This window comes from Canis lupus, chromosome 3, assembly GCF_003254725.2.
Source record: "Canis lupus dingo isolate Sandy chromosome 3, ASM325472v2, whole genome shotgun sequence".
In the NCBI taxonomy this organism is placed as follows: Eukaryota; Metazoa; Chordata; class Mammalia; order Carnivora; family Canidae; genus Canis; species Canis lupus.
This window is the reverse complement of record NC_064245.1, coordinates 71,160,909-71,174,545: the sequence shown is the minus strand read 5'-3', so window position 1 is coordinate 71,174,545 and position 13,637 is coordinate 71,160,909. Positions and strand designations below refer to the sequence as shown.

Genomic DNA, 13,637 nt, shown 5'->3' with positions numbered 1-13,637 from the left:
ACAACAGAAAGCTGTGCACAGAGCTTTGAACTGAGGGACAAAGTGCTCAGGGAAGGTGTCCCTGGAGAAGCAGCATTCATGCAGGGATCTAAAAGATGAGTGTGAATTAGCTGAGTGAAGAGGGTGGAGGAGAGCAGCTCCAGGGAGAGGGAGCACCCTGTGATAGGAGAACACTGCTCGCATTTAAGAGATGATAAAGGCCCATGAGGCATGAGTGTAGAGACTTATGGATGAGATCATGTGAGATTAGACAGGAAGGTGAGGATGGTACCAGTGGTACTCAGTGACTGAGACAGGAAGTTTGGACTTTTCCAAATGGATGATAGGCAGACATTGAAGGATTTTAAGCAAGGAATGATGTGATCTGCTTTGGGTTTTAAAGAGACCAGAATAGAGTGGCCTAGGTTGGATGTGGCTGGACCTGAGGCGAGGGATCGCAGTAGCTGAGCTGACACAAGAGGGTGACTAGGCCTAGGAGTGTGGCCATGGAAGTGGACAGAGGCGGACAGCTCCAGGGAAATGTGGGATGGAAATCTAAGTACTTGGTGATGGGTCAGACATGGGAATACCTGAGAGAAAGGAAGTGTCAGGAATGACCCTTTGGATCCCAGCTGTGGAACTAAGGTGGTATCTTCACAGCTGAGGAAGTGGCGGGGATCAGATTTGCAAGGGAGGACAATGTTGCATGAGGTTTGGGACATTTTATTCTCGAAGAGCTTTTGAGTCATCCTGATGGAGAGGTCAGGGAAACAGCTGGTTTCAGAGTTCTGCAGCTAAGAGGGAGTGGTACATTTTAATGAGCAGCTGTATTGAAGGATATTCCAGGACCAATCCGTAAGGAATTTGACCATTTAATGGCCAAGTAGAGGCAGAAGAGTCTATAAAGAGACAGGAAAAATGGCCACAGTAGTAGAATAAAAGCCAGAAATCCATGTTGTCACGGAAGCCAAGAAGAGGGATTGATTCACTGTGCCCTGAGAGGTCCCGTGGAGTCAGGACTGGAGACATGGAGATTGAATTAGCAGAGGCCGATGCTTTAGATGGGTGGAGGGATGAGCGGGTGGAGAACAAGGACTACTCTTGATAGGGAAACAGGGCTGTAGCTGGAGGGATATGCAAAGTCAAGTGAGGTTTAAAAGTCAGGTGTCGGGGATCCCTGGGTGGCGCAGCGGTTTGGCGACTGCCTTTGGCCCAGGGCGCGATCCTGGAGACCCGGGATCGAATCCCACGTCAGGCTCCCGGTACATGGAGCCTGCTTCTCCCTCTGCCTCTCTCTCTCTGTGTATGACTATCATAAATAAATAAAAATTAAAAAAAAATAAAGTCTATTAAAAAAAAACAGGTGTCTCCCCTTTAGTTTGGTTTATATTTTTTAAGATCTTACTTTTAAAAAGGGGTGATGAAGTTAACATTCTTTTAGCTTATAAGGTCTTGTTCACCTTTTTAGCTACATCAGTATGGAGTAGTGGGAAAGGGTTCAGTGCAGCTGATGGGACTCTTTGGATCTTCCTCCCAGCACTTACCTAGTTGTGGTGACTTTAGACAAGTTCCTTACCCTCTTTGAGCCTCAGTTTCTTCTTCTGCAAAGGGAGATATTAATAGTCACTTCACAGGATGGTTGGGAGGATTTAATGAGATAATTTATAGAAAGCCTTGTGGCAATGTCTGAAGCATAGTTAGCATTCAGTAAATAACGGTGATGCTGCTGCTGCTGAAGATGACAATGACAATGGTGATGATGTCGTCACTGTTGATAGTTATGGTAACGATAGTCACAGTGATGGCAGTATTGACAATGATGATAAGAGTGATGATGAAGAGGGTGGCGATGGTGATGATGATGGTGGTGGTGCTGATGATTATAATGATGGTGATGGTGTCATGATGGGGTGATAGTGGTGATTAAGGTGGTGGTGATGCTGATGGTGATAGTGATGATAATGATGGTGATGATGATGATAGTGATGATTATAGTGATCATGATATTTAAGGTGGTGATGATGATGATGGTGATGGTGATGATGGGATGAAGAAGCTACTTGAGGCTACCATTGGAACAGCTTGAGTCCTTTTTTACAATATTGATACATATTTTTCTTTCATAGTTGACCATGTTGTCCCTGAACCTGGGTCTAGCCTGCTGACCTCTTTCGAGAAATGGCATGAAGCAGCTGACACCAAATCCTGCTGCGACTATTCCCTCCATGTGGACATCACAAGCTGGTACGATGGTGTTCGGGAGGAGTTGGAGGTGCTGGTGCAGGACAAAGGTCAGTTAAAGCCTCAGAATGGGGGTACAGTTCTGGAATCCCTGGTTCTTTGTTGGGTCTCATTATGTAAGAGTTAAAAAATCCCTTTATCTGCATTTGCCGTGAGCCCAGCTGTGAGCTACACACTGCCACATAAACAATGGAAAAACAGGATCTTCCTTAAGGAATCTGTCCTCTTCTTTTTCAAGCCCTTTGGTGGTATCCCTGGGTTCACAGAAGAAAGCCTGATTTCCTCAGCTTAACATGCAAGGCTCTTGCTGATCTAGGCTCATTTCTCTTTCTCTACCTAAACGCATCTGGGGTACTTGTTATCCTGGATGCCATCCCCTGAAACCTGCTTCACTGCTGGGCCTGTGCTCAGGCTGTACCCCCCTGCCAGGAATGCCCTTTCTTCAACCCTGCTGCCCAAGATCAACTAGCACGTTCTTCAATTTCCCCAATCAGAATTGCTCATCCCTTAAATATCCATATCAGGTTACTCTGGCCTTTTGAGGGGGCACCTTCTCCATTGTTCTTGGATTATGGGACACTGGTTCTCTGTCTGGCTCTTCTGTTAAACCCTGAGCTCTATGGGGAGGGAGTCTATCTATCTCTATCCCACCCCAGCTCACTTCTGTTTGGGCTCATACTGGGCATCCCTGCGCAGTGTGGACACTACAATGTGCATCGTGTTGAGGTGACTTGAACTGAAGGCACATGAAGCAAAGAATAAGAGAACAGGATGAACCAGGGCAGGAGTGCTCAGTCTGGGAGAGGAGCAGTTTTGGAGGCTCTCTGAAGAGGCAGCCTCGGATGAAGGAAATGCTTCAAGGAGAGCTCAGGGGTGTTTTCAATTTGTAAGATATTCTGATTTCTCATTATAAAAGTATATTTGCCACAATATAAGAAAGTCAGAAAATCAAGAGAAGGAAAAAAAAATGTTTCTCTTCTGGCCCTACCCCCAGTTACCACTTACATTCATGTTAAGGATTATTGCTTTCCGTTCTCTATTTAGATGATTTTCTCCTTATATAGTTAGACGAAAGTAGTTATTTGGAATCTGTTTTCACTTAACATTTTATGAGTAATCATTACTTTTCATTAATAACTTCTTAATGACTTGTAATGTACAATGCAATGGTTAACTTGCTTAGTTATTTTCTTTTTATTGGGCACTTAGGTACTGTTTGCTTTATTGTAAATAGTGTTATGGTGAACATCTTCGTATATAAACATTTGTTTGCATCTCTAATTGTTTCCTTAGATTTCCAGAACTGGAAGTACAGGGTCAAAGTTTTAACATTTTACAAGATCATGACACTTTTTTTTTTAAATTTTTATTTATTTATGATAGTCACACACACACACAGAGAAGCAGAGGCACAGGCAGAGAGAGAAGCAGGCTCCGTGCACCGGGAGCCCGATGTGGGATTTGATCCCGGGTCTCCAGGATCGCGCCCTGGGCCAAAGGCAGGCGCTAAACCGCTGTGCCACCCAGGGATCCCCAAGATCATGACACTTTTAGCCAAATTGCTTTCCTGAAAGGTGCACACACTTACATGCTCACAATCCCCAGGTCTTTGGCTCTTTGCATGTTTGCACCTTTGGGTGTTCTTTCCTCTATAAAATGCTTGCAAATTCGATGAGCCAAATTCAATCTACCACTATACACTGCAGTTCTTTTATCATTAATTATGGTAGACATTTTGCATACCTTTATGTCAATGTCCAGTTATGTTCTTTGCCCACTTATGAGTTTGGGTTTTGTATGTCTGAGTTCTCCATATCGAGAAGGCAATGTCTGTTCATTGCAGTTGTTGTGAATCACACTCTTGTACAGAATCATAATCCAAGGGAATTTACCATGTTGTGTCTTGCCTTTCTCACCTAGTGTTAAATCCTGAGTAGTTTCCCACTTTACCCCATGGGCTGCATCACATCAGTATTAGCAGCCTGATTACATGTGGGGATGTGGAGGAGGGTCAGATGGAACACTCGGTCACAGGAGAGTGCCACAGCTCTGTCAGGAGGGGGACTTTGTGGGGTTGTATTTATTGCATTGTCTTAGAAGAAGACAGAGGATTTTCTTCTCTTGGCCAGATACCTGCACAGAAGTGATTTGGGGAAGTTTTTAGGAGCATTCATGGTTTTAAGTGTCCAACTCCTAATATAGAATTTTTTTTATTGTTTTAAGTTTCAGAATTAGTGCGTGTTTATTGAGAAACAACAATTTGGAAGTGTCTAAAGTAAAAAGTGATAATTTGGTGTTCGTCTTCCCAGGCATCTTTTCTATTTGTGTAAGTGTATACACACTTACATATACATCACCCTTATATGAGTGCGACTGTAATGTGCATCATCTTGCACCATGCTTTTCACTCAATAAAATGCTGTAGATCACCAGGCCCTTCCACTTAGCAACTGTGTGACCTTGAGCCAATCATTCAATATCTGTATATCTCAGTTTCCCTATCTGGAAAATAGAGGTCATAAAAAGGTTGTTTCGAAGATCAAGTGAGAGGAAATACATAAAGTACTTAGAATACCGCTGGCCCTTGGTAAGGCTTCTGTGTTTTTATTTTATTTATTTAATTTTTTATTACATATATTTTTTTAAATTGGAGTTCAATTTTCCAACATATAGCATAACATCCAGTGGCTTCTGTGTTTTTAGTTATTTATTTTATCATCATTCCATCATTTCTGATAAGACCTCCAGAGTATTCAATTTTATGGAGGTACTGGGTTGATCTACTTCCTATTGGAAAATATTTAAAAATTGTGTTGTCAGGGCTCCCAGGGAGCAAACTCTAGAGATTAGTCTGCAGGAAATGAGTGTGGATTAGTTTCCTATTGCTACTATAATAAGCACCCCCAGCTTGTGGTGTAAAACAACCCAAATGGCAGTTCTGGAGGCAGGAAGTCTGAAGTGGGCCTGGGCCTTAGGGCTCAAGTCAAGGTGCTGGTGGGGCAGGTTCCTCCTGGGGGCCCTGGGGAAAACCCTTCCTTGCCTTTTCTGCCCCCAACAGGCTGCCCATATGCCTTGGCTCATGACCTCTGATCCTTCTAGCCACTGCCTCCCCCAACATTGACTCTGACTTCTCCCCTGCTTCTTTCATTAAAAAGGACTCTGGTGATCACACTAGGCCCTTTCAGGTAATACAGGATGATCTTTTCTCTCAGGCTCCTTAATTTAATCCCATCTTCAGGTTCCCTTTGTTGTGGGGGCACCATATTCAAAGGTTCTGAGGATTAGGGTGGGGACATCTTGGGTGGGGGGGGCTGTTATTTTGCCTCTCCCAGAGTGATCATTGGATCAGCACCTGTGAGTGAAGCTCAGGAAATAAGATTGGCTGCAAGGAGCTCTGAGACCTGGACACCCTGCCAAGGGATCCTGAGGAAGCCAAGGGGGCTGGGGACTTCATAGCTCCCATCAGCCAGGCACTGGGTATGGCCCCCCTGGGATGGGGCATGGCCTTGAGCTAAGCTACTCTGTATATGGAGGATGGTTCAAACAGGGCTGACAGCTGAGGGTCATCTGCCTGCAGCTCTCCCAGCAGCTGGGGGAGGGGGAGAAGTCCTTCATTCTGAAGGGGCTCATGATAGCATCCACTTCAGCCTATTTCCAATTGCTATTTCAAATAGTGTTATGGGAAAACATTTTTGTAAAGATATTCATGCTTGTCTGTGGAAAGATTTCATAGGACGAATAGCTCTGCAAGTGGACATTGGGTGCTCTCCACCCTCCATCTGTGTGGGCTTACTGGTGTTGGGCTGGGGAGCCAACACCAGTGAAGGGGGAGTGGGTGAACGGGAAGTGGTTTCCAGGAACAAGTTTGGCAGCTCCATTGACCTGAGCCCGGTGAGAAAGCTGCTGGGTCTGTCTCTAACTTGGCTTCGTTTTCTACAGTTGGGCAGCATTACTGTTTTCTCTCAGACAAGTCCCATTGAAATGACTTGTGTCATGTGCCTTACAGGAACCAGCAGGGTGTAGGATGATCCCAGCAGTCGGGCTGCCTGGGTTCAAATCCTACCCTTCCACTTCCTGGCCATGTGATGCTGGGCGAGTCCCCTAGCTGACTCTCTCTGAGGTTGCACAGTGGCCCCTCATCCATAGCACTAGGACTCTGTTACTGGGTACAAAACCCACAGTCTGAGCTCAGTATTAATTCTCCACTCGGATGCCAGGTGTTTGTTGTCACAGCAACCCCAGAGGTACATAGTACATGGTGGGGATTGCTTTACTTGAGGTACTACGGATGGTGAGCTACTAAGCCTAACTGGAACCCAGGCGTTGGGGACCTCATGCAGAGCTTGCTGCTCCATATGTCCCTTGATACTCCCCATGGAGTGAAATAAAAGGGGTGCCCTCTGTGGAGAGAGGTCCTACCCTGACCTGCCTTGGTGATGCAGGAGGAAGTAGTGCTGCCAGGGCCAGGGGCCCGCGTCCACACTTGATGGGCTCTGGCAGGACAGCAGACTGCAGTGAGAAGGGCTGGTGTCTATACAGCCACCCACAGAGGCAGTGCCTTCAATAATAGAGCTTTGGTCAGGAAGCAGCATGTCATCTCTGGGGCCTCACACCCACCGCCTGTCTCCCCCCTCCCAGGAACCTGAGGCAGTGTGGTCCCTTAGGAAGGCTCCTCAACACTTACCCCCTCTCCTGCCAGGGACTTCAGCCTTGTTCATTGTTTGGTGGCCCCTGGGATGCTTAATTGTGGTGCCTCTGAGACATGCAGGGAGGCCCTAAACCAGTCCAATGTTGGAGGTTCATCCTTGTAGATGGGCTCAAGCAACCACACCTCCTGGAAGCATTTCCTGCTTGCTCTGTGCTCCAGGCTGGTGTCCCCTTGGAGCTCTCACAGCCCCAGAGGGGGCTTCTCCAGCAGGGTTGTGGGGCTCAGGGCTCTCGCTGCCCTCATCTGCAGAAAGTACTCCAGTAGGAGTGGGTTTTTCTCCTCTCTGTTCCTGGCACACAGTGGCTTCCTGCTTAGTTGTCTCATTGGGAGAAGAAGGCGCTTGGATTAGATCTCTAGTTCTCCCAGGCCAAGGAGCTCGTGGAAGCTGAACAGAGCCTGGCCCCTAGACAGCTGAACCCAAATTCCCAGAGGGATGTGTTTGCAAAGCTCAGGTGTTCTGATGCAAAGCAGAGTCAGGATCACTGGCCAGATGGCTGCTCAGGGCCTGCCCTGTGTCCACCCTTGTGTCAGGGTTTTAGCAGTGACCCAAAGGAACATCAGCCTCCTATGACCCCCTGGCCCAAGGATGGGTCACAGGCTCTACCTCACATTCCCTGAAGGAGATGACCTGAACCCTCTGCTCTAGGGTGGATGGGCCAGCAAAGTGCCCTCCTCTGACACCCAGAGGGTTAATGCAGATGGACTATAGGTGTTGCTAGGACCAGAGGGTCTGGAGGGGAAACAAGATAAGAAATTCGAGGCTCCTCAGTAGAGGCTGGCCCCTGTCCAGAACAATTGTTCTTGCCTTTTTCTTCCTGTTGGCCAGTCCTGTGTCTGAAGTTGGGTGGATGGTTATAAAGGATGTTGTTATCAGGGCTCCCAAGTGCATGGATTCCTTCTCATCCTCAAGGCAAGCAGCACTGTCATGAGCCTTGGCTGAAGCCACTTCCCCTCCTCTATACACCTGTCGCTCCATCAAAACACAGGTAGGATCATTTACAAGCCCCACCCAGCCCTGCCTGGTCTTCTTTCTCCTTCCCAAGGTGCTCAGTGAATGGTGGTGACCTCAGGGCTCCAGTCCAGGCTCACTTTCCTGAGGGGCCTTCAGTTTCCATAGTGTCCTCACCATCCATCCCCCTGTGACCCTGGCCCCAGCTCATGTAGGATATGGCTTTCAGGATGCCCCCTGGGGGCTCAGACTTACCAGGTTCTCCCAAACCCATTACCCTTTCCAGTAAACTCTGCTGTCACACTGGGTCCCCATCTCTGTGAGGGGAACCCCTGTCTAGCCGTTCACTCAAGGCATGGGAACCATGTCAGTGGTCATTCTCCATGTGCCTTTCCCACTCTCTCCCCTCCCCATCTGTCACTGGATCCTTGACTTTGTGTCTGCAGTAGCTCAGCTCTGACTATGGGTCTCCACCCAAGTCCCTTTCCTGGTAGGGGGGCTCACTGTGTCTTGTCCAGATTCCTCCTTGGCCTCATCCCTGGTCTCCGCACCTAGTCTTACTCCTCCAGTGCATTATTCTCCCAGCCATAGATATGGGATATAAAAAAGCAATTAGTGTGAACACCTGCAGTGACTCCACAGTATCCCCAGGGTCAGTGTCAAGTTGCTTATGTGGCTTTCAAGGGTTTTTCCTCAGATTCTTACACCTAGGAGAGGTACAGCAAATATTGGAGAGCTAAGTTCCTGAAAGATGCTCTTACCGACTCCTGTACCCCAAGTGTTTTTAGCACACATCTTGCATAGAGTAAGCTCTCAGTAAATACTTAATGCATGAATGAGTAAGTTAGGGAAGGAAGTGAGGGAGGGAGGAACACACCTGGTCTCCTTTCCTGAAGCATTTTTAGCACAGCCCTCTCTAAGTCAGAGGGCTGGCTCAGGAATCTGGATGGCCATCATCATTGGACTATAAAAATAAGGGCAGGAAATTTTCAGGACAAGAAATCAAGGTAGAGCTCATATAGTTCCATCTGCCTGTTTTAGAAATGGAAATGGAAACCCAGAGAAGTGCAGTCACTTCCCCAGTGTCACACAGCAGCTAGCACCTGGACTCGGCTCCCTGACAGAGCTGCTGCTAGCACTTTGGTGTCTTTGTGAGAATTTCAAAAAGTTACCCTCTTGGTGCCTTGGAAAAACGTGCCTTTCTCTCAGGGCACAGGCTTGGCAGCTGGGGCTCAGGCTGGATTTAGCTCCCTTGGGTGCTCCCTTTGCTGGGAGCCCTTATCCAGGGCACAGATTGCAGCTCCTTAAAGCTGCTGCCAGCCTCCGACCTCCTTCTTGCCAGGTGCTCTTCACACTGCATTCAGACTGCCAAAAGAACAGGCCCACAGTGCCTCTCCTAAGTACAGACTCAGCCTGTGTGGCATGAGAGCCATCGCTCAGCACTTGGATCCATCTTTAGATCAAGCAGTTTATGGCTTATTTTAGAAATCTCAAAATACAAGAGGAAGTTATTCTAGAAAATGGTGGTGCCAGCAAGTGTGTGGACTTGGCAGGGGAGAATGACTAGGATGGGATTTTTTATAAACCACTGACAGGGGAGTCCTGCCTGTGTTTTCTAAGCCACAGACCCCAGACACTATTAATAGTACTTATTAGTTTTGATGGATGCCAGCAGTGTTTCACTCTCAAAATAGAAACTTTAATTTAGAAATCATTGAAAAGAAGAGAGAGGAAAAAAAAAAAAAAACCCAGCCCCGTAAAGAGGAGAAGAACTCACATTGGCTCATTGCTGGGCTGTGTCACTTGGGTCAAATATTTAGCCTGTGTCACTTGGCTATGTTCTAAAAATAGCAATGCAAGGACAATTGTGTCATTCCACCATTGGTATGAACCTTCTGGATCTTTCTGCAGGAACTTCCACTGTCTTTTTATCACATGGCCCTGTGTAGCAGCTAGCTTTTGCCGTGTAACAAACCACTCCAAAACTGGGACTTAAAACAATAATCATTAATTACCTTGTGACACTATTGGGTGGCAGTTGCATCTGGGCTCAGTTGAGCAGCTTCTCTACTGATCTCACATGGGCTCACTCAGACATTTGGGCCTCAACTGGGATGGCTGGGGGATGTTCTGCATGTGATCCTTCATCCTCTAATGGGCTCTCTGGACCTCTTTGCTTGGTGGTAGCATTCTAAGAGGTGAGTGTGAAAGCTGAAAGGCCTAGAGGATTAAGCTTTGAACTTATACATCATCATTTCAATTACGTCCTGTTGGTCAAGTCAAGTCACAAGAGTATCCCAGATTTGAAGGATGGGGAAAAGGATTCCACCTCTGATGGAAGGAACCTGGAAGAATTTATGGCCACTTTAATCTAAATTGTGTCTCATCTGGCCACAATTAGTATATAGTTGTCTTTCATTCAAAATATTCTCACTCACCCCCCTCAGCCACTCCAAAATGCCATCTGGTTTTGGCATCAGGTTCAGAGTCCAGGATCTCATTATGAGCATCTATGTAGGATCTAGATGAGGTTCCTTGGGTGTGGCTTCTCTTGATCCAAAGAACCTAAGAGATGAGTTGTGTGCCTCGCCACCCCATGCACCCCACATTACGGTGGCGGCACATGGACAGGACAACCACAACCAACACTCCCATTTGAAAAGAGAGAAAACTAGTGGTGCACAGTCATAACTTCATAGAAATTCTGGAATCCAGTTGGACACCTGCTTCTGGGAAGATCTTCTCTGGGAGTAGAGAATAGTTCTTCATTGGGGCTAGTCCTTCTTGGGAGTAGTACCCAAGTTCAAAGCTTGGCAAACCCCAATCTGTGGCCTAATATAGCTCCATTGCCTGTTTCTATGTAACCTATCACCCAAGAATGGTTTTACATTTTTAAGTTTTTTTTTTTTTTTTAAACAAAGCAGAACAACCACCAAAAAACAAAGAGTATGTGACAGAAACTACATGTGACCCACAAAGTCTGTAAGATTTACTCTCTGGCCCTTTATAGAAAAGCTTCCTGTCCCCTGCCCTAGGCCATTGTTTACATAGCTCAGGCTCTGTCCTTTGGACTCTTGGTTTGACCCTTGGAGATATAGTTCTCTTTCCATAAAAATGGCCCATGTTTGCAGCAAAGGGCCTTTCTTAGCCCTTTTCCTACCCATAGAAAGTTGGTGGCCAGAGACCCCTTTCATTTTGAACAGGCTCTTTTCATCAAAGAGCGTATTTTTTTTTTTTTTAAAACCATTGTGGGTTTTTTGATGGATCACATTATAGCTCAGTCCACAGGACAAATCTTTTTTTGAGACGAGCTTCCCTCTACATTAGGTGGCTGTTGGTGTGTGCCATGTGATGATGCCTTTAAGATTCTTGGACGCTCTTTTGTCTGCCCAGGGAAGTTTTCTAGGCACCACCCTGAGTTTTTAGGAGGTCTTAACAAAGAGTTCTGGGCACATCATTGATTTAATCTTTACCCTGAGGTCCATTTTTTCCTTTAACTATTTGTAGGTTGGAAGGAATAGAGACGAGAAGCAGCCCTGTGTGTCCACTGAATCCTGCTTGCAAACTGAACCATTCCTTGTCTCTCTGGTCCTATTTGATGTCTTCCTTCTGGCACTTCATCATACTTGGCTTAAGGAAACCAATTGGCCCTTAAGCATGTAACTGCGCTCTTCACGGAAATCACTTCAGGCAGATATGCAGATTCTTAGGGGTACATTTTTCTCCATGTTACCACAAGTGGCAGTTTTTTCCTTTTGTGTTGCCGCTGCCTGGAGTGGCCCCTTTCCCACCTTCCACTAACAGTTTGTTGGCGATTTTTCCCTAGCCTCTGGTGTAGTTTCCATGGGACTGTTCTGACCTCCACCCTCTACACAGTCCCAAGGCCAGTGCCACACATGCTAGGTTTTGGCCACTATGGCCCCTGACCTCTAGGCATTGATTTCTAGATCAGTTAGCCTTTGTTTTGTGACAAACCACTCCAAAACCCAGTGGTTGAAAATAGACACTTTTAAAACCACAATGAGATACCACCTCATCCCCAATTAGAAGGGCTGTTATTGAAAAAACTGAAAATAAATAGCGTTGACAAGGATGTAGGGAGATGGCAGCCCTGGGGCCTCATTGGTGGGAATGTACACTGGTGTGGCTGCTGTGGGAAACAATATGGAGGGTCCTCAAAAAATTAAAAATAGAGCTACCCTATGATCCAGCAATTCCACTTCTGGGTATTTATCCAGAAGACTTGAAGGCAGGGATTTGAAGAGAGATTTGTACTCCCATGTTCATAGCAGCGTTAGGCACAACAGCCATAAGGAGGAGGCAACTCAAATGTCCGCTGGTGGGTGAATGGATAAACAAAACGTACATCTCCATGACCTGTCTTCCAGAAGGTTCTCCTGAACCTCTTCACATGGGGCTCCAAGGTGAACATGAAGTCCCAAGGCACGGCTAGAGCCAATATGGCGCCACTTCTGCTTCATGCCCTTGCTCAGGGCAAGTCTCCAGACCAGCCAGCGATCAAGGAGTGGAGAAATAGATCTGCCTCTTGGGAGAGACAGAGTCACTGTAAAACTTTTGTGAAACTTTAAAAATTTTACCATCCTGTTTAATTTGTTCCTAGCTCCCCTCTCTGCATGAAATTACCTTACTTACTTGTTTGCTTATGGCTTATTCCTAGTAGAATGTAGACAGGCATTCTTCCTTCCTTATTCACAGCTGTATCTCGAACTTCTAGAATGGTGCTCATGCATAATAAGTACTTAGTAAATATTTGATGAGTGAGGAAATAAATATTTCATGAAAAAGGGCATCCGAGGTCCAATAAGTTTGGGAAATGCTCTCTGTTCATTCTGTTCTTGAATATTCTTAATGCACATGATCATGTTAAAATCTGTGAGAAGCCCTACGGTAAAAAACAAAACAAAACAAAGCAAAACAAAAAAAACCCAACTGTTTACTGTTGATGAATCCATTTTTCTTCACCAATCTAGATACTAGCATCTCCAGGTTTGATTGCAAACAACAGAATCCCCCTAGAGCTTGGCTTAAGTTTAATGAAGCAGATTTGCCTTAGTGATAATGACATGTACCCAAGGATTCCACGCCATGGAGCCTTGCCCCGTGCTCATCTGTGCTTTTGTCTTTGAGCCAACTCTGTTCTCCCCTCACCCTTGACCTGCATTCTCTGCTTCTGTAGCCACCAGGCTGGAAGGCAGCAGCCTGCTATGTATCTGTACATCTCTTTTGGAGACCAGCCAGTTTCTGGGTGTTAGGTTGACTCTGTCCCTCCTCCTGGCTCAGCTCAACATCTGCCGGGTGCCTAGCCCTGCACTAACCTCTGTGGTCTGGGGTCACCTGGTATGGACATGGCTGCTTCCAAGGGCATGGGGTGGATAGAGTAAGGGGTTTCTGAGAACTGGCGTGTATCATCAATGGGTGGACAGTCCAATAAGGGCTCAGCACAATTTTTGAGAATTGGTGTTCCATGCCGCTTCCTTGGAGAAAAACTATGATGATGGCATATGTGAATTTGGGAGGTTTTGGGAGTTCCAGAGCTCACTGTGTTTCCAAGGCTCTATTGCTAGGAGTGGAGTTATCAGGCCAAACATATGAGAACATTTGCTACTCTTGATATGCATTGCTTAATTGGTTTTTTAAGCAGGTGCAAATTGGTATATAGGAGGGACTCATTTTGATGCACTTTGACTAGCACTGGGCAACATATTTTAAAATGTGGTATAGTCCTGAGGTTTTAATTCT

General features: G+C 46.2%; 1 protein-coding gene across 5 annotated transcripts in view; it reads left to right on the top strand.

Moving 5' to 3' along the window:
* The window catches only part of CRMP1 (collapsin response mediator protein 1), a 74,236-nt gene that overhangs the window by 33,355 nt on the left and 27,244 nt on the right, over positions 1-13,637 (top strand). For all 5 annotated transcript variants that reach the window (XM_049108637.1, XM_025437546.3, XM_025437547.3 and 2 more), the window contains exon 4: positions 2,106-2,270. In XM_049108637.1, coding sequence (XP_048964594.1) covers positions 2,106-2,270 — 165 coding nt within the window. The remainder of the gene's footprint in view (positions 1-2,105; positions 2,271-13,637) is intronic.